We start from the raw sequence: 25,229 nt of genomic DNA, 5'->3' as shown, positions 1-25,229 counted from the left end.
CATACATTTGCCGGTGTGTATGTTCACTGCTCCATGCATTCAGCCCTAGTCGACTCTCTGCTCTCTGCACGGCATTGGGAATTTCATACACAGTCAAGGTCTCCTGGGCAGGAGAGAGCCCACAGAGCACCGGGCTTCGGGGTTTCTCATTTAGGAGCACGGTGATGGGTGCATGTCTCTCCTGGACTTTCTCACGGTGGGTGTTGGCAGTTAGGCACGACCGAGTGGGCAGGAAGCAGGAAGCCCCTCTCATGTGTGCAGTGGTGTTTAGCTGGCGGTGATGGGAGATGGGGGGGAAAAGAGCCAGCTCCCTCCTGCTCTGGGACAGGACTACGCAGGAAACCACGAATCTGAAACCACACAGCACATGGGTGTGTGGAGGACTGCCAGCCTTTTTGTCAGTTCTTTGAAACAAGCATGATGTGGTCACCCTGAGTCTCATATACAGGGTACTTACACTCATTTTTATACACGTATTTTCAAATTCTTTATTTCTATGAGTTCACGGTCACTCGGTGCAGTAATTTCAGTATTTACTTAGTAGAGTGAGTTTCTAGAATCAGTGTGCTGGTGCTGAGAACAAGTGAAGACAGTTTGTAAGTTCCTGCCTTTTTCTCTTTCTTGCAGAGTCTCAAATATCCAGCAGCAACTGGCCCAGCTTGATAACGAGTCCTGGCCAGGCATGGCCGAAGCCGACAGGGACCGGCTGCAGCTCATCAAGGAGAAGGAGGCCCTGCTTCAGGAGCTGCAGCTCATCGTCCAGCAGAGGCGCCCGGCGGAAGATGTGGCCCGGCTTGAGGAGGAGAGGAGGCGCCTGGAGGAGGAGGTCCAGCGTGCTCGCGCCACCTCTGTGCAGGGCGCCACGGAAAGGTGGGCTTGTCCTCCAGACTTCCAGGAGTAGGACCCAGCTTCTAGTGAAGAGCTAACCCGAAAAGCTACGTTGACAAACTTGTGTATGGCTTGAGAGGGTGTCTGTCAGGGCAGCTACTGCCTGGCCAGCTAGCTTCCTTGCCAAGCAGAGAGAAGGTGGAGAGAGTGTGTGCCTTACCTTCTGTCCATCTACCTGTCCGCCCACCTGTTGAGCTCCTGCAGCATATCAGGCATTGTCCAGGGTGCTGGTGGTGCATTTTCTAGCAAGACAAAAACAGCCTCTGTTATTTTGGCATTTATGACTTCGGTGTGCTTTTTAGTATTTAGCCATTCAAACTGAAATCGCTTGGGGGGTGGAATTTATAGTTGAATTTCTTATTAGGAAAATATATTTGATGTCTTCGAAATCCGCCAATAGGCTATTTTCTTTCCTACAGGATTCTACTTCAGGAAAAACGAAATTGCCTGCTTATGCAGCTGGAAGAGGCTACTCGCTTAACATCCTATCTCCAGTCCCAGTTAAAGAGGTAGGTACCCTCAAAAGAGGGAAGTATGCTTCATTACCATGTTATGAGTACCGTGTTATAAAGACATGTCCGGAAACTTCATAATTCCATTTAGCTTGGTTTTCTCCACCAGAACTTAGAACCAGAAGGGGTGGAAACACAGAATGCAAAGTGGGCACGTTGTGTTTTCAAGAGGAGCTGCTAATATATGATTCAAAGACTATAAGGAGACCAAATTTGGCTGCAGAATAACAAGTCTGAAGTCACATTTGTTCGAGGATTTTGAAATTCACATCTTCCGAATGTGTGTATCCGTCTACATATATGCAGACAGACTTTTTTATTTTGGGTTTTTAAAAATCATTATAGATAGTATTTTGGTGGTTATGGATATTTTAAAATAAGATTTGGATGCTCCATTGTAGCTCCTGTTTTCAAGTACTTACTGTATCGTGAAGTGTAATGGTCAGGGCTTTCTGTTCTAATTTTGTCAGTTATTCCTTGTAAGAGTTTCAGGTGAGAGGAACTGTTTTTGCCACAGCTCCCAGTGAGAAAGTGGAAAGCTCAGAAAAGGCAGATAACTTGGCCATGTGGGCTCAGCTAGTCTGCCTTTGAGCTAGGCCTTGAACTCAGACATGATTTCTTGATGTTAACTACTGCTCTCTACTAATATTCAAAGGAAACAAAGGAAATATTAAAGAAGGTGCCTTACAGCGCTCGCGGGTGTTTAAAGAAATGCTCTTCTTCATGGGAGAATGAGTCAGGAGTCTGTTCCATCGGGAACAGACTCGCTGCTCAGCCTCACTACTCAGCCTCACCACGAACAGCAGGGCTCCAGTGCGGATCTTCGGGCTGCTTTCCTAAGGGCGTGGGTTCTCTCATTTCAGCCTGTCTGCCAGCACCCTGACCATGTCTTCGGGGAGCAGCCGTGGGTCCCTGGCCTCCAGCCGGGGCTCGCTGGCCTCCAGCCGGGGTTCCTTGAGTTCTGTTAGCTTCACCGACATCTACGGCCTGCCACAGTACGAGAAACCTGATGCTGAGTGCAGCCAGCTTTTGCGCTTTGATCTGATTCCCTTCGACACCCTGGGACGGGATGCTCCCCTCGCAGAGCCCCCGGTTCCCTCCGGCTTCCATAAGCAGAGGCGCTCCCTGGATACACCACAGTCTCTGGCTTCCCTGTCCTCCCGTTCTTCCCTGTCCTCTCTGTCTCCCCCAAGCTCCCCTTTGGATACACCCTTCCTCCCAGCCTCTCGTGACTCGCCCTTGGCCCCGCCGGGGGACAGTTTGGAGGTGCCAAGCCTGGGTGCCCCGGACAGACTGCGGACTCAGGCCTCTGCTGTAGGAGAGGAAGACTTGCAGGGCGCGGCGGCCCCTCCGCCGTATGCATTCCCTGCTGATGGGGAAGGACCTCGTGAGCGGGCACCCCAAGTGGCTGCCATTGCCACTGGTACAAGTAAGTATACACAAGTCCTGCGGGTTTTCCTGGTCCTGGGAGGGAGGCTTCAAATTTAGGGAAGAAATCATGTGTAAGGGCACTGAAGCCAGCAGGTGTTTCAATGACACAGCGAGCTTTAATTTCTGGACCATTGCTAGGGTGAGGGAGGCTGCTGGCTGGCTGTATCCTGGAAAGGTCACCGAAATTGGCAAAGTAGTCTTTCCCAGGCTTGTTTTCAGGAGGTGCTTAATTGTGGACAAGGAGGGCAAGAACGACACAGTCTCCCACATTGAGGGGCTGAGAGACAGGCGCTAGGGCCTCAGTGAGCTCTCAGGGCGTGTCCAGACGGAATGTTCCCTGGGTGCTGCTCCAGACCCGCACGTACACTGGTGTCTGCCTGTACCTGAGGGGAAGGTCTACTTCCTTTGTCTTTATGATTTCATTTCTTAAGTCTTTGTCCTCATAGTTTAGAAGGTTATGGTTCTATCTCTCCAGAGTGGAAATGAAAATAATTGGCATACCGGCTCAGTTTCTCTGGTGGTCTTCAGATTGAGAAACATGTAGCCCCGGGGAAACTTCATTTCTCCAGTCACTGTTAACTCAACTTCTATTTGGTACCAGGGCCTGTCAGCTTATAGTTCATGTAGAAAACTGAACTGCTGTTCTAGAGAATATTCCAGCTGACGGCTTGTGCACTAAGCAGGCCCTGGGCTTCAGCCCTCCTCATCTTGACCCCTTCTGCTTTTCTAAGCCAACCTCCAGGAACTTTTAAGTTCCTCAGGTATGAGAGAAGACCAAGAATAAGCGCTCTCATCCCTGAAGTTCATTACTTGATGAACTTATTAGCACACCAAAACTGCTTTAAGCATTCTGTTAGGTGAGCAGCGGATAATTAGTATAGCACAGTGGGCATCAAGCAGGGGCGTTTTGCTCCCATTGAGGTACTTGGCAACCTCTGTCTGGAGACATTTTTGGTGTTCACAACCTGGGGACAGGGGGTAGTGGTGGGGGGGGGGTTGCTGGTAGGGAGGTGCTACCGCCATCTAGCGGGAGGAGAGCAGAGATGCTGCTCAACACCCAACAGTGCAGAGGACAGCGCCCACCACAGAGCATGATCCCAGCCCAAGTGTCACTAGTAGCGGGGCTCAGAAATCCTGGTCATGTAGTGTTGAATAATTTAGCAGTAAAGGGTTGAAATAAAATCTGAATACAAAACCAAATTTGATATCAAGCAGGTAGTGTAGTGGAAACAGTTTTTAGACTAGCAACTTACAGACCCAGAATCTGTTCCCTGCCCTGTTGACTTGCTACCTGGGTGACCTTCAGCGCGTTCCTGGACATGGCTGGGTCTTATCTTCCCTGCCCTGGAATGAGGTGATCTTTATGGGCCCTTCTATTCCCCACTATTCTTTTACCCATGAGGGTTTATATATAACCACGCTGGTTACTACATATATATATATATATATATATATATATATATATATATATATATATAAATATAAATATGAAGAATGGTCTCTGTTAACATGTATTTCATCAGCTCTGAGGCTTTTTGGCATCTGTATCACTTTCTGTCTTCCCCTCCGTGTAAGCAAACACACCTTTTACATCCCCAGGCACAGGGTACACATAACAGGTGATCTTTATTGGTTTTGTTTTTTAGAATCACAAGTTCAGGGCTCCATGTTTATTCCTTTCATTCTCAAAAGAAAATACAAAATAGAGACTGAATTAATCTGTTGTTACTTAAGCTTACTTTCTCAGTGCCCCTGCCTTCCATGCAAACTTCTCTTTAAAGGTTTGAGATACAGGAGTGTCAGTCTCATTATGCAGAAAATCCACGTTTGGCCCAAGGGCCCTTTTGGGCCAAGAGAAAGACAAGGTAGGGAAGAGTTGGCTTAATTTCTAATCCTGATTTCTTAAATTTTTTCCTTTCCCCTTTGTAACTGACATTATAAGGCTTCCAACTTCTTAAGACTAGAAGGTATTCGTGTATGCTGTGGTCACATATTGCCACCTGGTGGCATATTCCTTCATGACACTGTCAGTTGACTTGATTCCTTACGAACTAGCAATGACCCAGCAGATGGGTCCTGGTGGGAGCTCCCAGAGGGCTGGATTGGGGAACCAGCTTCAGACTCGGACGCAGGGTGGCTGCTTGCTTCCCTGATTCTGGGGGGCCTGCCTGATCCCAGAGTCATCATAGCTTCATAAAGGTACTAAGGGTCTCAGCACTCATGTTACTCTGCCCCTCATTTATGAAGCCCAAGGTCACATAGTTCCCTCTGACTTTCCATTCCCGTCTGCCTAAGAACAGTACGGTCTGAATATGACCTCAAGCAAGTTTTAGTTAGATACAATTTTAGGGAGATAACATTCCAAATTGCTGAAACCTACAAGACAAGCCCTAGGATATAATTTCTCTTAAATCAGTTTCAAGGAACAGAAGGCGGTACAGGGAAGTATGGCAATAGATTGTGATCTGGAACATTTTTTTACATTTTACTACAGTTTTATCTTCCCTGAGTTTTAAAAATCAGATGTTTCATCATTTTGAAATACTTTCCAGTTTTTAATTTCCCATTGGTATTTGCTAATCTAAAGCCTCGAAAACCTTGAGTTTGCTTATCGACTCCTTGATGTTTTTATGATGTTCGTGCTATTTAAAATTATTGGCTTAAATTCTGAAGTTTTTTCACTTTGTGCTTTTATCTCTTTTTCTCATGCAACTCCACAGAAACGCTCACTGTAAGTGACCTTGGAATTTTCCTTTACCTTCTTGGTCAGGCTGTGGCACATCTTTGGGCAATGAATCAGTGTCTTCAGGATGGTTGGGGTGTGACCAAGAGGGCATGGCTTATAGTTGTACTTCAGTGAAATTCAACGATTATCATTATTATTTCAACATTAGTATTTGTCATGCCAGCTAGAGTTGTATAAGAAAGAAAAGCTCGAACTGTTTGTTCTTCTGTATACTTTCCCCTGGATTTTTAATGGCTTTCATTTTTTTTTGCTTTCATTATTTTTAATATGCTAGGTGGCAGCTTTGCTTACAATGTGATTTTCATTCTGTCTTCTTCCTTTCTGTCAAGCAGCATTGATGTTCTTAGGTCTCAGTGTCTGTGTGTCTGTTTTTTAATGATGAAAAAGGTAGAGATTTTAAAAGCAACTGTTTGGAAGCTTGTTTACTCCTGAGTTCATTGGCGTTGCTCCCATGCTCCATCTCGTTGCCTTGACACCTGAGATCAGACAGGTGGGGTACATGCGGGGGGCAGGGGAGTCTGCTGTGCGCTTTTTTCCTCACCCAGGGCAACTGCTGGCCTCACTTCCTTCAGTTAGCTCTGCTTCTGGTTGTTTAGTGGCATATCCTGGGATTACTGAAGAGTAATTGCTTCATTTCCCTTGTCTCTTCGTCCACCTTCCTTGTGATGAGAGAGAAACTTGGTCCGAGTCACACCATCAGGTTAACTGGAAGTGCCTATTTCACAGTGTTAAAGGAACACAAAGCCACATCAGAGCTGTGTCAAGTGTTAGGGCTTCCAGTGGAAACAGCCGTTTTTGTTTGCTAGGATCTGTTCATTAAACTGAGGGTTTCCGTCTACAGTTCAGAGCTGGGGACTTTGGGTTCTTCTAGATGGCAGGAGAGACAGGAAGAGCAGCACTTGCGTTTGAGAGTCGGTGGCTCTGGCCCAGACTAGAAGAGGAGCTGGTGGTCCCCAGGCGTGGCCCCGTAGACCTTTGGAAGGTCAGCTTCTGTCTGCAGTTGAGATGATGAGACAGAGAACCATAGCTGTGTCTGTTTTGTGTGTCGTTGGAAGTGTTTAGATTTCACTGGTGTGTGAATAGTAATTTGATTGACAAGGGAGATGGCCACAGGTAGACTCGCCATTTCCCTCAAGTTGGGGGGTGCACAGATGTCTAGATTTTCCATTTCTAGAGCTTAGGTGGCTGAAGAAAAGCGCAGGCACAACAGAGAAGGTGCGTTATGAACAGGAGGCACCGCCATGTCAGAGTGGGGCTCAGTTGCACAGTAAAGGTGCTCTGGGGACATAGCGACAGATGATGAGCCTGTCTAGTGATGGTTTTGTTAAAAGGAACTTGGTGCTATGAGGGAAGGAGTAGAAACAGTTGAGGAAATGCTGGGAGGAAAGATATCAGTGGTTATCTTCGGTTCTTCATTAAAAATGATGTGAGGTGAAAAGAAACTGTATAGAAACGGTTGTGTTCTAATCCCAGGAAAGCAATTTTGGAAGCAAACCTGGGCTATGGAGGATAGTGCAGTTGGATGGACAGACGTTCAAGGGCATGTTTTCAAAGGCTGCATCTGTGGTCAGCTGTATTCTCTGATTTGAAAGTCACTACATTTTGGTTAGAGTTTACTTAGAAAATTTTTTATGTTTTCTGATTTCAAAATGCTAGTGTCCGTTTAGTATATAAAACATGGAAAATGCCAAACAGCATAAAGAAGGAAATGAGAAATCCCTGCCCCCCACTTGGAGAGGCAGCTGTTGCCTGCATGTGGGGTAACATGTCTCTCCTAGTCGTTTGAGTGTGACAGTCTCCCAGTGCGATATGAAGGGGCTCCCGACTGACATCTCATGCTCTCTGCTCCTCATTTAGGAAGTGAAAAGACATTTGTAATAGTTCAAGGAGCTTTCAAAGAAGTAGGCAGAAGTGTATTTCTTTGATTTTTCAGTGTTTGAGAAAAAGTTGAGCAGCGCATGTTTAACCACATGGGCGTACATACGGAGTGTCTCTGGAGCACAGTGACCGTGGATATGCTTGACCTAGAAGTCATCCCTGGCCTCCCGTGCTGGGTCCTCCTGATCTGTGTCTCTTATTTGTAGCAGTGACTCTTCGAGAAGACAGCGCCAAGAGGTTGGAGAGGAGAGCGCGCCGCATTTCTGCCTGCCTGTCGGATTACTCGCTGGCCACTGATAGTGGGGTATTTGAACCTCCAAGTAAAAGGTTAGAAGCTGATCTTATTATCTCCTTCTCCCTAAGCAGCCATCCCACAGTGTTACTGGTGAGCACGAAAGGGACCCATCCCGAGAATCCCACATATTGAGACTTGATGTGTACCCAGGTGGGGCTTTTTGGGGCTTCTCTCCACACTGGTGGTTGGGGCTTAAGAACCTGCAAAGAAAAAACTCCTCTGGCTTCTGTGTGGGGTCTGATGGCCGGCTCTCATCCTGTGGTTCTAGGGCTTTTCTCTCTGGCCCTGGTAGGTTTAGTTCTTAAGCTGAGCAGAACCAGAAAAAGAGAATCCATATACAAGAGAGACCTGCTTGACCTGCTTTGCTAGAAAGGACGCTCATTAGAAATGAACTTCCTCCTCTCCCGAGCTAGAGGAATCGCTTTGCGATGACAAAGCACCTTTTGGGATCTGGAGGTTCCTTCTACTTGGAATCTTTACCGTCATTGTTTCATCTCAGTGATTGCAAACTTCTTAGAAGTTCATCCTTGAACTTTGTTCCAAGTATCACAAGTGATTTCGAAAGGTATGCAAAGTTGTTTTCGAAAACATACCAGTTCAGAGGCAGGTGCCCAGCGAGATGTATCATGGACCTGGGGACCTGCAGTCGCTTGAAGCATTTATTTACTCATGTCACAATTTAATAAATCTTCTCTTGGTATGAAGCACCCCTCACATGACAGAGCATGTGCTAACCCCACGGTCACCAGTTGCCTGTGGAGTGACCGCTGTGACTTTCTGGTTGTGCTCAGGAGTGAAGATGCTGATGAGCCTGCGCACGGAGACACTTGTGTTATCGAAGGGCCCCAGATCCACGTTGGGTTCTGGTGAGTACAGAAGGCTCCTCCCCTGACGCTTGTAAAGGTGACCTACAGTAGATTGGGGCCTGCCCAGCGGCTCACACCTCCATGCAGGGACCAGGAGGGGCGGGTGGACGGACCTACATGATTGGGGGCTGTTCACCGGCCTAGATACCCTGAGGCCACGACGGCGGTCCCAGGTGAGGGGACACAGGTGGCAGGAAGGAGAGCTGGGGAAGAGCAGCTCCATTGCTGTCCTCCAACACTGAGAGTCACAGCTGAGAACTGTCACCTCATGGAGCCAGAGGTTTGGGGCCATCATGTAGAAACACTAAAAGCCCCCGGCGAGGTGGGGAACTTCTTGGGGAAGTTCTCACTTTTCTGCACAGAGTTGCTTGTGTGAACTGCCGAGCAGACAGCAGGCCTGCCGCCTGCTCCCCAGAGTTGGTAAGCAGCCATCTGGTGTGCAGTGCGTGGCTTTTTGGTTTCTACTTACTTTCAATAGTGTTCAGACTATACCAAGGCAGGATGTTCACTGCCCAAGTTTTCTTTTGCTCACTCTTGTTATTCCAGTTGAGTGTTTCTCAGTGTTGGCAGTAGTGTCATTTGGGACTGGGTCATTCTTTGTTGTGGGCGCTGTCCTGTGCTCGGTGGGATGGTGAGCAGCATCTCTGGTCCCCACCCACCAGATGATGGTAGCTCATCCTCTGCCCAGTCATGACGCCCAAAGTGTCTCCAGCTATGATGCATGTGGCAGAACTGCCCTCAGTTGCGGGCCACTGCTGTAGTTCAGTCAGAAGCATTTACACACCTTGGGGAATCGGTGGTTGTTGAATTAGCATTTCATTTTCTAGGCATGACACTGGCAACGAATGTCTCCTCGTGAATGTGCTCCAGCTGAAGAACTTTGCCAGGCTGCCTGTGAAGGAAGACTGCAAAATGTGAGCTTCTGGGCCGGTGGACGTCCCGTCTACCATCCCCGGCCTCCCGGGCCTGCTGCCTGCGGTGCCACCCGCTGGCCTGCTGCACTTGGCAGTTTGGGTTGGGGACATGACCAGTTTGGAACCCCAATTTACAACAAAACCAGGGAATGTCTGTCTTTAAAAGCAGGACTGTAATTTTAAGAAGAATCTGCCTTATTATTTGAGGCAGACAAAGTGAATGGAGCTGGGCCGCCCACGTGCTGCGGTGATACCAAGAAAGTGCCAAGTGCCCATCATTGGCTACATTTGGGCTTAAGTTGTCCATCCAGGTCACGGGGCTGGGTGGTAATGAAGCCACACTTGGCTCTGTGATCCAATGAGGTGCCTGAAGAGGCGTCTGGCTGGGAAACAGGGCTCCTTGTCTGAGGGGAGGAAAAGGAAATACAAGTTGTCACCAGTTGAGAGGCGCTACCTCTGTGGGCTCCAAAGCTGAAGGTGGGTGCTGGATGGAAGTCCCAGTTACCCAGGTGGGTGAGCACACCTGGAATTCAAGTCCAAGGGCATACTCCCCTCCATGAGTCTCCTTCATAAACTAGTCTTCCAAAGGCCTCGGAAGTAGCCGGGGTGGAGGTGGCTGAGGGCTTCCCGGGACTTTGTTCTCCCCATGGTGGACTTAGTGTGTTCACCATTATTCTTGAGCCTCCCCTGTATGCCAGCATCTGTGCTGGGGCAGACAGGGCAGGAGACCCAGCCCCCCGGGCCAGGCAAGCGAAGCTTGAAGAGGGAGCCAAGGCACACTGGGGAGATCAGGGCAGATGTTTTCCCCAAAAGACGGGAGAGCAGAACCTCTGCTTGACTCCTCTGAGGCCTGACTGCTGCCTTTGAAGTCTTTCTCTTTGAGCCTGGCTTTCCCTCCAACCTCTAGGGACATGTAAGTTCCTAGGCCTTACTCTTTGCAGAGAAAAGGACTTTCTCCAGAAGACTTTGCAGTTTTGCCCACGGGTGTTCAAAGAGAGCTACGTGCACACCCGCGCCCGTGTTCGTGAGTGGTATGCAGACTGTCTGTAGCCTGACTCTGTCTGCTGCTTTCTCTTCTCCGCTTGCAGACATGTCCGTGTCTACTTGCCATCGCTGGACTCTGCCACACCAGACACTTACTGCTCCAAGTCTGTGGAATTCCAGCCCCCCCTGGTATTTAATGATGTTTTCAGAATCCCTGTGCATTCAAACACGTTGAAGTCCCTTCAACTATATGTGTGTTCAGTGAATCCGCAGCTGCAGGAAGAACTGCTGGTATGGCCTGCGCATCTGCGCATCACTCCCTTCTCTGTCTCCCCCCTTCCTTTCTCTGTCTTCCTATCAGTCCGTCTTTCTTTGTCTCCCGTTCTTTCTTCCTCCCTCTTTTGTCTTTCTTCGTCTTAGTCTGCCAGTCTATCTTCCTTTCTTTGTCTCTGCTTTTGTCCCTCTTCCCCTGTCCTCTCGGTTCCCTCCTTCTGGTTCCCAGCCATGGGTTGCTTAGAAATCAGCATGTTAAGAAGGGTCTCTGTAACTGGGACTACAAAAAGATGACACAACCAGTTATCTTATCATGTGTGTTGTACTGTAAATATATTATATCATCTCAAATAATACTTGCAAAACTCCTATTCGACAGCTTCTAAATTATCCCCATTTTTAGTCGAAGGAACTAAGTAGGGTACACAAATTTGGCAAATAAAAATATGGGTGGTCAGTTAAATTGGAATTTCAAATAAATTATAGGTACTTTTTTAGTATAAATATGTTTCATACAATATTTGGGACATACTGATACTTTTTTAAAAAGTTGCTCGTTTGCAATTCACACTTTACCTGGATGGCCCTGTATTTTTTCCTGGCACTTTGCCTTCAGTCCCCTGACCATCCACTGCCCGGCCAGACTTGGGGGCCAGAGTGGTTTCCTTGTAAGGCTGGAATATTGTCCTTTGGTCCTGGCCCCTCAGCAGCGGAATTGGGGATTGTAGGTTCAGCCAGGCCTCTCTGCTCTCAAACATTCCCGAGAGCATCAGCCCCATCAAGTGGCAGATCCCGAGCCCACCCCCCCATTTTAGGTTGGCCATTTTCTGGCCCTGTCCCTTCTCTAGTGTTTTCTCCCATCCAAGTACTAACCAGGCCCGACCCTGCTTAGCTTCTGAGATCAGACGAGATCGGGCGCGTTCAGGGTGGTATGGCCGTAGACTCTAGTGTTTTCTGATTAGGCTGAACAAGCGATCGAGAAGCCTGTCCCATCCCCATTAGGCTCCTCTGTGACCACTTTCATTTTACTGCAGTCAATTGAAGGGCAATGAAACATCTTACCTGCTTTTTGATCAGGATCAAGGGGGTGACCTTGCTGTTTTTAGAAGATTCCCGTTGGTTGTTAAGGTGAAATCACTCCGTACCTATTCTGCCCTTTTTTTTAAACACCCGTGCAGGGCATTGCTCAAATTAACTTGGCCGACTGTAACAGCCTGAGTGAAATGCAGCTGCACTGGTACCCAGTCCAGGTGTTCACCATCCCTGAGCTGCCCAGGACAAGGGAAAATTCCCGGGCTGAAAAAAGTGGGGCCCGGGACCCTGTGCACACCGCCGCCGCCACCTCTGCTGCCGCCACCGCCTCTGCTGCCGCCACCGCTGCCTCCTCTGCCGCCGCTGCCACCACCGCCGCCGCCGCTGCTGCTGCCACTGCCGCCGCTGCTGCCACTGTCCCTGCTGCCGCTGCTGCCCCTGCCACTGCTGCCACAGCCACTGCTGCCACAGCCACAGCCGCAGCAGCAGCCACCACTGCAGCAGCCACGACTGCAGCAGCCGCCGCCATTGCCACTGGGAAGACGGTGCGTGTGTCTCTCCTACAGAGCATCTCCCTCCTGCTTCCTGGCCTTGGGACTGGCTTTTCCTGGGGGAGGTCCTCTCCAAGAAGAGTCTGTATAGATGTAGTGTTAGAACGTAGCAGTGAAGCAGCAGATTTATAAGGGAAGTCATGAAAGTGGAAGGTATAGATGTGCACGGCCATTCAGGACAGTCTTTTCAACACCAACGTGTTCATGATCGTGAGCGGCACATTTATGGTTTTTAAATTTGAGCCTTTAGCTGTTAGCAGTGGGGTGGACTTCTTCCCACTGGAGAGCGGCTGAATACGGCCGCCAGCCTGGAGGAAGGGACCTTACCGAGGGGTGGGCCCCAGGCCTGCTGGTCTGAGCTGGTTCTCACACATGTCCCTCTCCTCCCTCAGGATGCGGTGACGGTGCTGCTGGCTAGAACCACAGCCCAGCTGCAGGCAGTGGAGAGAGAGCTGGCTGAGGAGCGTGTGAAGCTGGAGTACACGGAGGAGGAGATCCTGGAGATGGAACGGAAGGAGGAGCAGGTGGAGGCCGTGTCTGAGCGGTAAGGCTCCTTGGAACTGTCAGCGAGGCGACGTGCCTTTTGTCGGGGATGAGGCCGGTGCAGTGTTCATCAGCCATGGTTCCGGGAGCCTTTGGGCGCAAGTTGCTTTTCTCATTCAGAGAAGTGGGGATTCTCCTGGGAAATTGAATGCTGATCTGGATGAGGGCAGAACTTTGACCTCTCTCCCCCTGCTCTCTGTGTAGGCTTTTCACCTTCTCCTTCTGTTCCGGGATTTCTCCTAAAGAGCAGGACTATTGAATGACTCCACTCTGCCAGGAGTGAATACAATAAGGTCCCTTTAAGTTTTTTTTTTTTAACAGCTGTATTGAGATGCAATCTACCTACCATACAATTCACCCATTTAAAGTGGACAATTTGGTGGTTTTTCGTTCAGTCACAGAGTTGTGCCACCATCACCATAATCGATTTTCATCAGGCCAAAAAGAAACCCCACACCCATTAGCTGTCACCCCCATCACTCCTTTGCTTGGCCTCTGGCAACTGCTCATCTGCTGGCCGTGTCTGAGGACTTGCCTGGTCTGGGCATTTCATCTAAGTGCAACCGTGTGATGTTCCCTTCCGTCTTACCAGAAGTGGCCTGTGGGTGAACCCCTGATTCTGCGCAGACCCACCTGCCGTAGAAGAGTCATTTCGATGCCCAATATGTCTAGTGGACCGGCTTCTGTCTAAACCTTTCCAGAGGCACTTCCATGTTGCTTTCCTTCCATGGTTTTCCATAAAGAGTGTCGCATTTCTAAAGCTTCCTGCTTCTTCCTGTAGCTCTTCCTGGATTTGTTTGAGAGGGATTTCTTTTATGGAGGGAGGTGCATGGCCGAGGGGGACAGTGTTGTATTCAGGGCCGGGCAGCTGCGAGAGGCCCGGGGCGGGATTTTCAGGACACTGGCATCTTCAGCAGGTGCGACTGGGGGATGAGGACAGACAGAGTCTCTTCAGGAAAGTCCTTGGAGCGTTGTCCCCCTAGAAAACATAAGTGCATTTCTATAAGAAAAGCAGCTATCTCCAAAGACTGGAAGCGGAAATGGGGCGTTTCTGCTGCTGTGCTCTGCGTGCAGCAGGGAACTGTTCCTTGGGTGAGCGTTCTGTGGGCTTTGCAATATGCACCTTTAGGAGCTGGCAGGCCGACTCGGTGGACAGCGGCTGTAGCAGCTGCACCCAGACCAGCCCCCCGCACCCAGAGCCCTGCTGCACCACTGTGGACTCCACCCACGGACAGCCGTTTGCAGGACAGGCAGATGCTTATGGCCCTCAGAAACCTCAGCCCCCTCTGCTAAAGGTAAGTCATTACGGTCAAGGGGGTCTCTGGAACCCCACATGCTTCGTCACCCAGTGCCTGGCAGCAAAGCACACGTGCCCCGTGCCATTCAGGTGAAACCATGGGCATCGGCGGGTAGAAGGGCTAAAGGAGAGCGGAGCCAAGAGACTCAGAGGCAGGAGTAGTAAAATGCCAAACCTGGCTGAGCGACGGAGAAAACGTTGACAGTGGCCTTGGCTGTGTAGTCTAAAATGCACAGTGCTGTTGAATTAGGCTCCTAGTGAGGGCGTTACTTTGCCGAGAGCCAAAGGAAAGGAAAAGCAGGGACTGGCTTAACATCAATCAAGAGGCTCATAGAAATGTGTGTCAACTTCAGATTGAAAAGAAAGGACAACTACAACTAAAAACGGTTGAGTTTAACCCCTTCACATGCCACCTGGTGATGACCCAGTCCCGCCTCCAGGGCCAGCCAGGCGCAGGCTATTTTGGGGGTCCCGCGGTTTTGGACACTTGCTTTTCTCCCTTCAGGATGTTAAAAACAGCAAAGCATCCTTTTGCCTCTTCTCTTCACCTGACCTTAGTTTTTTCATCCCCAAATGTTCAGGGAGGTCATCTTTCAGGCTTGCAGTGACAAATGTCTAAGGGAACCAGTGCAGGTGGAAGATAACTCACCAAGGCTCTGTTGAAACTTTGTCCCCAACCTGTGAAACCCACCCCCCTGGCAGCTTCCCAGGCTGGGGTGCGTATGTGTCAGGGCCAGGCTGCTGCGTTGCCACCGTCTGATTTCCCAGCCCCTTCGGAGGCACTGGCCAGGATCACGGCAAGAGGCTGTGGGAAGCTAGTGCGGTGTGGCCCACTCCTCACCTTTTCATTTGGAAACACTTCAAATCTGTGGAAAAGGGGCTGGTTTGAGCCCCATGGGTGACATGATCTGACTTCAGTTTTTTGGTGGATTTGTTTCTAATTTATTGACATGCGATTCACATAAGATGAAAGGCACTATTTCAAAGTGAACAGTTTGGTGGCATTATGGATATTCACAGTGTCGTGCAGTCACCACCTCTGCTGGGTTCCAAGCACTTGTGTTACCCCAAAGTGAAGCCCCGCCCCCACTAGCAGTCACGCCCCATTCCCTGTCTCCCTGGAAACCACCAGTCTGCCTCTGTCTCTATGGATTTGCCAATTCTAGACGTTTCGTGTAAATAGAATCACACGATATGTGGCTTTTTGTGTTGGGCTTCTTTCACTCGCCTAATGCTTTCTGGGTTCATCTGCGCGCATTGTGGCGTCTCTCAGGACTTCGGCCCTGTTCCTAGCTCAGCAGTTTGCCCTTGCCCGGGCCCACCACAGTGCCTTATCTGCTCACGTGTTTGTGCATGTTTGGACTGTTTCCACCTTTCGGCTATCTGAATAATGCTGCTGTGAAAACATTCGTGCGCAATACTTGTTTTGTCCACAAGAAGAAGACTTGAACCTTTGTAGATTTAAGAAAAGACTTTTATGTGGGCCTAACTGAGGACATGCCCGAGAGCAGAGTTCCGAGAAACCATAAAACAGTGTCCAGCTTTAGACAAGTGCGTGACAGTAGCTTCTATGGGCAGGAGGACACAGAGTAAGACAGCTATGTGTCAGCAGTGTGAGTAAGCCCCATACATTCAAGGAAATGGACAACCTCAGGCGGAGGGAATGTGCAGATAAGGTGGGGTCATCAAGTGTCTGGAGTCAGGGAGTCATGGGAATGGGCCTGGAAGCAATTATTTTGAAACCTTTATCAGGATGTAGAAAGAACAGGCCTTGCCTCCTATAATCATTTATCTTTGTAATTGGGACTGTTAGAGAGTGTACGTGACCAGCCCCATGGAAGGCCTTGGGTAGGACTTTGCTGTTCCCCTGGTTACCGATCAGGTTGGGGCAGCTTACACAGCCTTTCCTTTCTCGGTAGCAAACTCCTGTTTTCAGGTCTTTTCCATATACTCATAGGAAAGAAACAGCTGCATCTGGCTGCGGTTCTAGCAGGGTCTTCCTGGGTGCTGTGTGCAGAGGAGATGGAAAGGGGGCAGGCATGCAATCGAGGGGATGGATGAGGTGCCTACTGCATTCATTGGGCATCAGACCATAGTGACCCAGATGGAGGATTGGTGACAGGTGGTCCAAACATGCGTCATCTTGACTGTAGAGCCAACAGGACTTGATTTTGGGCCAGATACAGGGTGTGCGAAAGAGGACAGGAATCCAGGATGACACAAAGGCCTTTTTTTTTTTTTTTTTTTTTTGCACGAAAACTGACCAGTAGAGATCCTTGTCAGAGGAGGACGGGTTGGGAGATAACCGAAATTCAGTTTCAGATGTGTTAAGTGTCACATGGCAGTCAGAGTTCCAAGTAGAGAAGGCAAGGACATGGTTGTGCGCACAAAGTTTACTGCTGTGTTCTAGAAAAAGTGGTGGTAATAATGAATTACTGTCTAGGTTGATAAGGAAACCAACACCGAAGACCTCTTCCCAGAAGAAGTAGCCAGTCTTCCGAAGGAGCGGGCCAGCCGCAGGGTCCGTGGGTCACCTTTTGTCCGCAGTAGCACCATTGTCCGTTCCCAGACTTTCTCACCTGGGGCGCGAAGCCAGTATGTTTGCAGAGTAAGTTGGAATTCCTTTGCCACCAAAAAAAAAGTTTGCTTTTCCCCCTCCCTTGGTTGTGTTTTCATTTTTATTCTTTATGCTAAAAGACATAGGTGTTCTCACAGCTAATCCCAATCAGTGAGCAGCATCCTTGTGATACGAAATCCATGCTGCTGTCCTCTGCCCTACCTTGTCCCATACATACCTAACTGGATTTCTTCTGAATTCCAGTCCCTTTCCCGTGAGACTTTCAGTGCTACGTATGCACTGACTCAGGGTCAGGAAGCAGGGTGACTCCTTTGTACATCAGTCTAAAGGTTAATGAATTGAAACAGGGATATCCTGGGGTTGAGATCGGCAAGTCAGCTCACTGTGGGTCAGTCAGAAGTGCTGCAGGATAGCCATGTGGGAGGCCCAGGGAGGATGGCAGCCCTGAGCACTCGGGGGCCGGGGCTGCCGCTTCCGCCTCCCTGCATGTAAAGTCGTGCCCCACGGGTGGTGGCAGGAGGTGCTGGCTGGCTCTCAAGCCCAGCTGCTCCTTGCAGCGCAGTCATGTTGGGAATATATATTCCCAAATGCCAGTGCCTGGGTACCACCCCATTGGTCATGCTGGGGCCTGGGCATTGGAGCTCTGAGATGTAGCGTGCTCACAGGGTTGAGAGCCTCGAATAACCGGAGAGGGAGACCCAATCCACTGTAGTTTTTAAAGAAGGGACAGCATCTTGGAGGTTAGCGGGCAGCGACAGTGTGAGAGTGACAGCACAGACGAGGACAGAGAAGGGATGTTTAAGCATAAATGATTTCGACACAGTGACCTGAAAGGGACACTGGACTGGGGAGAAGTTTGACCCTTTCCACTCCTCTGAATTGGACTTGAAGGGACTGCCAAGGAGCTGGCTTCATTAGGGCAGGGCCATTATTATGTTCATGATCACGATCGTTTACAGTGACAGGGTGTAGACCAAAGTTAGCAGAAGGAAGAGGCACGTAGGGCACCGTTCAGGAGACACTGGGCACAAGCTTCTAGTCGGTCTCTCCAGCAGAGCTGTGCAGACAGCTCGTATCTCTCCCAGCAGTGACAGCACGCACGGGGTACTGCCCAGCAGGCAGGGTCACCTGAGCCTTGGTGTGCAGGGTTTCTGTGGGGTTGGCCATGTTGTCCTAGTCCATTGCCGTGTGGCTGAAGTGGCTCACTGTGATCTCCAGGCCCTTCAGAGGTCAAGGTGATGGCCAGAGGCCCCTACCATAAATCGCATTGTCAGCAGAGACTATGCAGCCTGGCCCAAGGTCCCCAAAGATGCCTAGGCAGCACATTCCAGGGCCTTCCAGGTGACCTCCCAGGAGCTGGCTAATGACCTTTCTTGGGGTAATATTAATCCTTTACCGCATACACTGAACAGCAGGAGGTGGCACCTAGGGGGCCATAGCCGCCTTCCTGCCACATTTGTGAGACTTGCTGCTCTTCTTTGCACGGAAATGAGCTCACGGCTGCCCTGGGTGGCACAGAGTGAAGCCCAGGCACTCCTGCCCCGTCAGGGTTCAGCTCCTCTGTTGGGCTCCTGGCCCTGCTGCTTCTGTCTGCTCCGCAGTGGGAAGCATCTTCCCCACAGGACCTCAGTGCAAGATTGGATAAGAAAACCAGTTTCTTCCTCCTAAGCTGTGGCATGTCAGGTGCACAGAAATACCACTTTGGGGAACAGTCATCAGGAAGGCCTTGCTGAGGTCATACAGTCTCCACAGATCACTCCCCAACCTGCCCTTCCAGTTCTCCTTCAGTTTGATAGGGCTGTAAAGTCAGCATTGGCTCAGAGGCTCAGGAACAGTCCATTTCAGGGGTTCTCTAAACATGTACAGATTCTGCGGTAATGTGCGGACTTTTGCATTGAACGATGTCGAATTCAGAGAGGTGATGGAACTTATTAAAGTCAGGGGGAAAAGGATTCAGCCCTGCGCGAGCCAGTGTTGATGAATCAGGCGGCTGGAGACGCTAGCTCGACGGCCATCCTCAGGCCTTCCTAGGACTCTTGCCAAACGCTGCGGAGAAGATTCAAGCCTGCTCATTGCGAAGGAGAGGTGGAGGAGGAAAGCCTTTCCTTCCCGGAGGAAGGCGTCCGGTGCCTGTCTGCATTCCGTGCCCTGCCTAAATGCACGCGTTTACTGACGGCACTGTCAGAGGCCACTTTGTTTTCATATATATATTTGTCATGACCAGGAGGCGCGGCAGCTGCCATGCCGTGGCTCTGCCTGAGTGTTTCGGGTTAATTGGCGTGGAAAACAAGGCCATGAAGGCCAGGACTTTGGCTTTCACACAGATCCACATTGATCCTGAAGCGAGAACCCGCCACCAAATGAAATACATAACGTCTTGGCTCCCATAAAGAAGGCATTATTTATTTTTCTTTTCCAAGGCAAGCCTCTCCCCTGGACTGGCAGAGCGGGCATGAGGGCTGCTGCCGTGTCCTACTGCAGGAACGAGGCTCGGTTTGGGAAAGCACTTTCTTTCCAGCTCTTGCCAAAACCAGAAACGCAGCAGATGACAATGACGAAGAGTGCCAAGCGCTGAGGACAGTGCTGGCTTTCATGAGCATCACACATCATATCAAGTCACAGTTGCTGTTGGTGGAACAGAAATATTGTGGACTCAATTAGCCTAGAAAGTTCCTGTGGTTTGGTTGATAGACATGAAGGAGGGCCGGGTTGGCGGGGAGTGGGGAGTCTTGGTATGCTTAATTGGTTTGTTTTTCTTTGTCTTTTGTTTTACTTAAAAGTCTTGTTACTGAAACCAGGAATCTTGGTAAAAGCACTACAATTCATAAATACATTTGAGTGCCTCTGAGGAGAAAGAAAATAATCTGATTCAGAGTGCAAAGAGAAGGAATCTTGAATTTCCAAGAAAGTGTTTGTGAACCTCATTCTTTTTGGTGCAGCTCTATCGTAGTGACAGTGACAGTTCAACACTGCCCCGGAAGTCTCCCTTTGTCCGAAACACTTTGGAAAGACGAACCCTTCGCTATAAGCAGGTGTGTGCTGTGTAAGCTAACATGGAGTCTATACTTACCCTGGGGGTTACTTTTAGAAACCTTAAGAAGGGGGTCTTTTAGGTTACTGGTTCACCTGTGTTCTTTAATTGTGGGAGAACCTTCTAGAAGGCCCAAGCTTGCTGGCCATGTGATGCTTGCATACTTTGTTAGCACACGTACTCATGGCTGTGGTCTCCTGCAGTCCTGTAGGTCATCCCTGGCTGAACTCATGGCCCGCACCTCCCTGGACCTGGAGCTGGACCTCCAGGCGTCAAGAACTCGGCAGAGGCAGCTGAACGAGGAGATCTGCACCCTCCGGGAGCTGAGGCAGCGCTTGGAAGATGCCCAGCTCCGAGGCCAGACCGACCTCCCACTCTGGGTGCTGCGTGATGAGCGATTCCGGAGTCTGCTGAAGGAAGCAGAGAGGCAGGTAAGAGGCCCAGGGCCTGGTCACACTGTCACTGCCCTTTGCTCTAGGGCTAGTGGCCCACAAGTAAGTATTTCAGATGATAAAACTACATGAGCGATCCAAGCACTTGTATTAAGGAGCTGGGTTTCTCCCTCTGTTCGGGCAGCACCAACACATACCCGCATGCTTTGCAGCTGACGCACAGGAGTGCACTGGGGTTCCTCCCGCCAGCACCCCAACTCCCTGCTTTGTGATGGGGTGTTCTGTGTCCCGTGTCTGTCAGGCCATGGCCCCAGGGACCCTGAGTAGGTGCTCTGAAGATTCTCTGGGAGGAGTGGGTCCCCTCTGGGTCCCCAGGGTTGGGGGTGGCTTCATTCATTCTTCCTTAAAGTGGTAGTAAAACGTCTTGTTCATCCAATGTTGCCAGACAAGACAGACCAAACTTGACTTCCATCAAGAACAGGCAGCTGAGAAGATGCTGAAGAAGGCCTCCAAAGGGGTCTGCCAGCTGCGTGGGCAGAACCACAAAGAGCCCATCCAAGTGCAGACGTTCAGGTAGGGAGGACGTATGCCTCGCTGTCCTGCTCTTTGCTGTCTGACTTGTCTTTAGAAACACGAAAGCCTTATGAAAACCCGCAAAAGAGGAATCCCCACTTCTATTAGCAGTTTCATGTTTTCTTCCAATCTTTTTTTTTCCTGGACACTTTTTTTTTGCGTGCTACTTGTAATCATAATGTGGGTTCAGTTGTGCACTTAGCTTTGTTTAAATTCAATAGCCTGTGTTGCCACACAGTCTGTTATCTTTGTTGGCTGTCGTGGCTCACCTAGTAGATATAATTTACATGAATATTCTACTTTATAACCCTGCTTCTTTCCAAATGTTTTCTATGGAAAACGACGCATTGATTTACTTATATATACATCTACGTAGCACATTGGCCTTTTTCGTTACCTTCTGATTGTACATAATGGACATACCGGGAAGTGTGCACATCATAGCCGTGAACTAGTTCAGGGAATTATCACAGATGCTACAACCTCAGGCTTCCCACAGCAGAGGGACCACTGTTTTGAATCTGAATAGCATAGATGAGTTTTCCCTAATCTATTCACACAGCATAAAATTAAGTATTTAAAGTGAACAATTCTAGTCCTGACCGGAGTGGCTCAGTTGGTTGGGCATTGTCCCACAAAGCAAAAGGTTGCTGGTTTGATTCCTGGTCAGGGCACATGCCTGGGCTGTGGGTTTGGTCCTCGGTCACGGCACGTGCAATATCTCTCTCACATTGATGTTTCTCTCCCTCTCTTTCGCCCTCCCTTCCTCTCTCTCTAAAATAAATAAATAAAACACAAAAGGTGAAAGTGAACCATTCCACACCATTTAGAACATTCACAGTGTCCTTCAACCATCCCCTCTGTCTAGTTCCAAAACATTTCCATCACCCTAAAAGGAAACCCAGTGCCCATGACGCAGTCCCTCCCCATGCTTCCCTCCCCCAGCCCCCAGCAGCCTCCAATCTGCTGCTGTCTCTATGACTTGGCCGATTCTGGATGTTTCATGTGAGTGCAGTTATACAGTATGTAGTCTTTTGTGCCTGGCTTCTGAGGGTCATGTTTTTAAAGTTCATCTACATTGTAGCACGTCTCAGAATTTCCTTTTTATAGCTGAATAACATGTGCCCAACTTTTACTCTTCATTTTTTTATACCCTGAATTTTCGCATCCCCGTCATAAAAAACAAAGTGCTTAACTGTCTTCCTTCAGCTATGATTTAGAATGGCTTCAGTTGTATAGCTTTTATTCATTAATTTATTAATAAAGCAAATATTTACTGAGTTCCTACTATATACTATATACCAGGTGCTGTTCTAGGCCCTAGAGATAAATCGGTGCCCTCAGGGGGCTTTGTAACGTCCATTAAAATTTAAGAGGCTCTGTATTCAAACAGGTGCGTCGTTCAGATTTAAATTCAATTTGTTCCGTGAGTAAGAAAAGCTGTCATTGATACTGAGAGCCTCCCAGTAGCTTTCAATGCATTTATATCAGCTTCTAACCAGTAATTCTTTCCAATCCCAGGGAGAAGATAGCATTTTTTACAAGACCAAGGATTAATGTACCTCCTCTGCCCGCCGATGATGTTTGATGTAGTGCTTTGTACACATGAAGTATTTATCTTCCTGTCTTGTTTTCATGAAGTTCTTAGACTAGCTAAATTTGTCTTTAAAATATTTGTGCAAAGCTATTAATATACACATTTTGTAAAAAAACACATATCTATACATATATATTTTATAATAGTGACGGCAACAGGGCTTGGTTTTTCCTTGTTGTGAAATTGACATCTCTGAAGACAAGTTATTTTATAAAAGATCAACTATCATGTTAAGAGTGTACAGTTTTTACGCTGTTTTATTTGACTTAAAGGCTGGAAGACAGAAACGAAGTGAGTTCAGGCAAATTCACTGTATTGTAATTTATTTATAGTACTTTTTTTTTTTCCTTGAAGGAAAATACTGACTTTTAAGATGTATTTTAAGACTGAAATTTTGTTCTTCAGTATTTGTCATGCAGTAGAATGGAACTTTGGGGCCGGTTTTGTTTCTGACACGGAAATGCAAACACTTTGTGCTACATTCGTTACTCTTACCAGCTTCTCATGTGTGCCTTTATCATGTACATTGTCCACTGTCACACTCGTGTTCTGTTAAGATCCTGCCTGGGGGCTCAGTCGTAGTTCACACGTGTGTGTGTGTGTGTGCATCGCAGAGCTCTGTCTCCCACGGTGACTGCGCGCCGAGAGCCCCTCATTTCTGTGTTGTGTCAGCATGCACAGCTCTGTGCCCCCTCCGAGCTTCCCCACAGAGCCCCCGGTGCCCTGACTGGGTCCTGCCCGTTCACGGCAGCTGTCCACCCTGCCCTGTACCGGACCCAGCCACCCGCCCTTCCTGTGCGCCCCATCCGACTGTGACCGACCAGGAAGGCGGTGCCGGGGCTCCCGTTCTACTGCTCTGTCATGAAGGAAAGTGAAAGGGACCTAGGAACGCGCCCTCGCATCAGTCAGTGAACCTGCTGATGTAGACAGCGGTTCTGCCATAGACATGATGACCTCTGAAGGCGCTTTTCTGTGGAAGGAAGCGCACGCGGGTAACTGCAGTTACCCAGCAAAGTCACTTAACAGGAGAGTGTTTGATTCATTTGATTTAAATCATAATCCTTCTCCCCGGTACTGGAATGTACCTAATATTTCTTAACAAATCTTAGAAGTAGTTCATGAAAAAAAGTTTTATGTAATTAAGAAAATACCATTATTCTCTTGAAATGCCAAATGATATACCTATTTTGCCTCATACATATTTATTGTATACGGAATGCACTCTCCTTTCTGAGGCCTCGGAGAAGGAAGCGAGGTGGTCACATAAAATAGAAAAGAGAGCTTCCTCGTCCTAGATTTCTCTGCCCCTCCCTTGGAAATGCCACCTTTTAATCAACGTCTCTCTTCCCATTAGTCTGTAATTGTCCCCCTTGTATAATCCACCTTCCTTTTTGCATTTATTAAAAGTGAATTTTGTAAAAGCATTTCATTGACACGCGACCTGTCACGGGCAATGGACTTTGTCAGTGGTGGTTAAGACCGAAACCTCTATGCTTTTCACAGTTGTTGTCTTTTGCTATGTATTTCTGCCTTGAGTCTTGCTGGATTTTTGTTTTGTTTTTTTTGGGCCAACTTCTCTGTGAACATACCCACAACAGAGAGAGAGACACGCAGAGCCCTGTGGTCCTGTGGCGGACAGCATCGCTGAGCATGTGAGGACGACGTGAGGACGACGGCAGGCCTTCTCTGTGCCCCAGCTGGGAAACTTGAGCCAACAACAGTCTGCCGCCGGACTGGGGTGGGGGCAGCAAGTCGCCCACGCCTTGCCTGGGCTGCACAGCTCCTCCCCTGGGAGAGTCCCCCGGCCGCATGGACTGGCCGTTTCTTTTCAGCAGCCGCCACATGGAGCTGCCTCTCAGTGGGTCTGTGGGTTGAAGCCCCTTTTCTGCCAACCCCCATTAAGTGGCACTGTGGGGGAAACCTGCCGTGCTCATGCATAAAGCAAGGGTTTCCAATAAATGCCACTGCTCAGCGTGCACAGATTTACGGTCAGAGTGCCTCCCCACCTGAGGGTTTTAAAAAGAAACCCGGAAGCCAACGTGAGCCTGCGTTGCTATCTTTGCGAGGCAATCTTGTGCTGGCCCTCCCCGATCCCCTACTGTCCTGTCCCGAAAGGGCACAAAGCCAGTGACAGCTGGGGTGGTCACACAGGAGGACTTGAGCACCTGAGTGGCTTCTCACTCATGACTCGATTTTGTAGCTTTTGAGTAGTTAAGACTGCCACCCCGCCCAAGCTGAACACCCACGCGGCAGAAAGTGAAGCCCTGTCGTCTTAAGGGGTAGTTTCATCTTCTGTTGAGCTTTGCCTATGTTATGCCTTGTGATGAGCAGCACTCTGCCGTGTTTGTCGGCAGTCGTAGTCCAGAGATGGGGAAAAGGGAATTTGATCTTCACTTCATTGATCATTGAATTGTCACCGCTGTAATCAGTAACCTGTTGTGGGAATAAGTTCTAATCAGTAGTCATCTCTGTTCTAATTGTGTCATTTGTATTGCTTGAAATGATTTCTTCTATAAAATTAAACTAATCTTCCTTAAGCGCAAAATGGAAATGTGTGATTTTTTAAAAAGAAACATGTAATTACAGAGACAAATATATAAAAATATATATCATGTTTTTCAACATAAAAATACAGGTATGAAGATAGTAAAATGAACACACATGCAGCCGTCCCCTGCTTCAACAGGGACCACTTGTGGGTGATGTTTTGTCTACACCTCCACCTGCCTCCTTAAAAAAGAAAGGGTCACCCTGCCTGGTGTGACTCAGTGGATTGAGCACAGGCCTGCAAACCAAAGGGTCACCAGTTTGATTCCCAGTCAGGGCACACGCCTGGGTTGTGGGCCAG

General features: G+C 48.9%; 1 protein-coding gene across 9 annotated transcripts in view; it reads left to right on the top strand.

Moving 5' to 3' along the window:
* WWC3 (WWC family member 3) overlaps window positions 1-24,926 on the top strand; it is a 100,678-nt gene extending 75,752 nt beyond the window's left edge. For 6 of the 9 annotated variants that reach the window (XM_053655787.1, XM_053655785.1, XM_053655783.1 and 3 more), the window contains 15 exons: window positions 628-870; window positions 1,308-1,397; window positions 2,264-2,829; window positions 7,662-7,782; window positions 8,542-8,616; window positions 9,444-9,530; window positions 10,619-10,805; window positions 11,966-12,364; window positions 12,763-12,914; window positions 14,043-14,208; window positions 16,654-16,818; window positions 19,728-19,820; window positions 20,023-20,250; window positions 20,657-20,784; window positions 22,306-24,926. In XM_053655787.1, coding sequence (XP_053511762.1) covers window positions 628-870; window positions 1,308-1,397; window positions 2,264-2,829; window positions 7,662-7,782; window positions 8,542-8,616; window positions 9,444-9,530; window positions 10,619-10,805; window positions 11,966-12,364; window positions 12,763-12,914; window positions 14,043-14,208; window positions 16,654-16,818; window positions 19,728-19,820; window positions 20,023-20,250; window positions 20,657-20,784; window positions 22,306-22,372 — 2,767 coding nt within the window. In that variant the 3' untranslated portion in view covers window positions 22,373-24,926. The remainder of the gene's footprint in view (window positions 1-627; window positions 871-1,307; window positions 1,398-2,263; window positions 2,830-7,661; window positions 7,783-8,541; window positions 8,617-9,443; window positions 9,531-10,618; window positions 10,806-11,965; window positions 12,365-12,762; window positions 12,915-14,042; window positions 14,209-16,653; window positions 16,819-19,727; window positions 19,821-20,022; window positions 20,251-20,656; window positions 20,785-22,305) is intronic. The other 3 variants (XM_053655781.1, XM_037157412.2, XM_053655784.1) reach the window with 3 other exon arrangements.
* The last annotated feature ends 303 nt before the right edge of the window (window positions 24,927-25,229 follow it).

The sequence above is a fragment of the Artibeus jamaicensis genome, unplaced genomic scaffold (assembly GCF_021234435.1).
Source record: "Artibeus jamaicensis isolate MK-2021 breed Jamaican fruit bat unplaced genomic scaffold, CSHL_Jam_final scaffold_1283, whole genome shotgun sequence".
Taxonomy (NCBI): domain Eukaryota; kingdom Metazoa; phylum Chordata; class Mammalia; order Chiroptera; family Phyllostomidae; genus Artibeus; species Artibeus jamaicensis.
The sequence above is the reverse complement of the archived record's forward strand: the minus strand, read 5'-3'. Positions and strand labels throughout refer to the sequence as shown.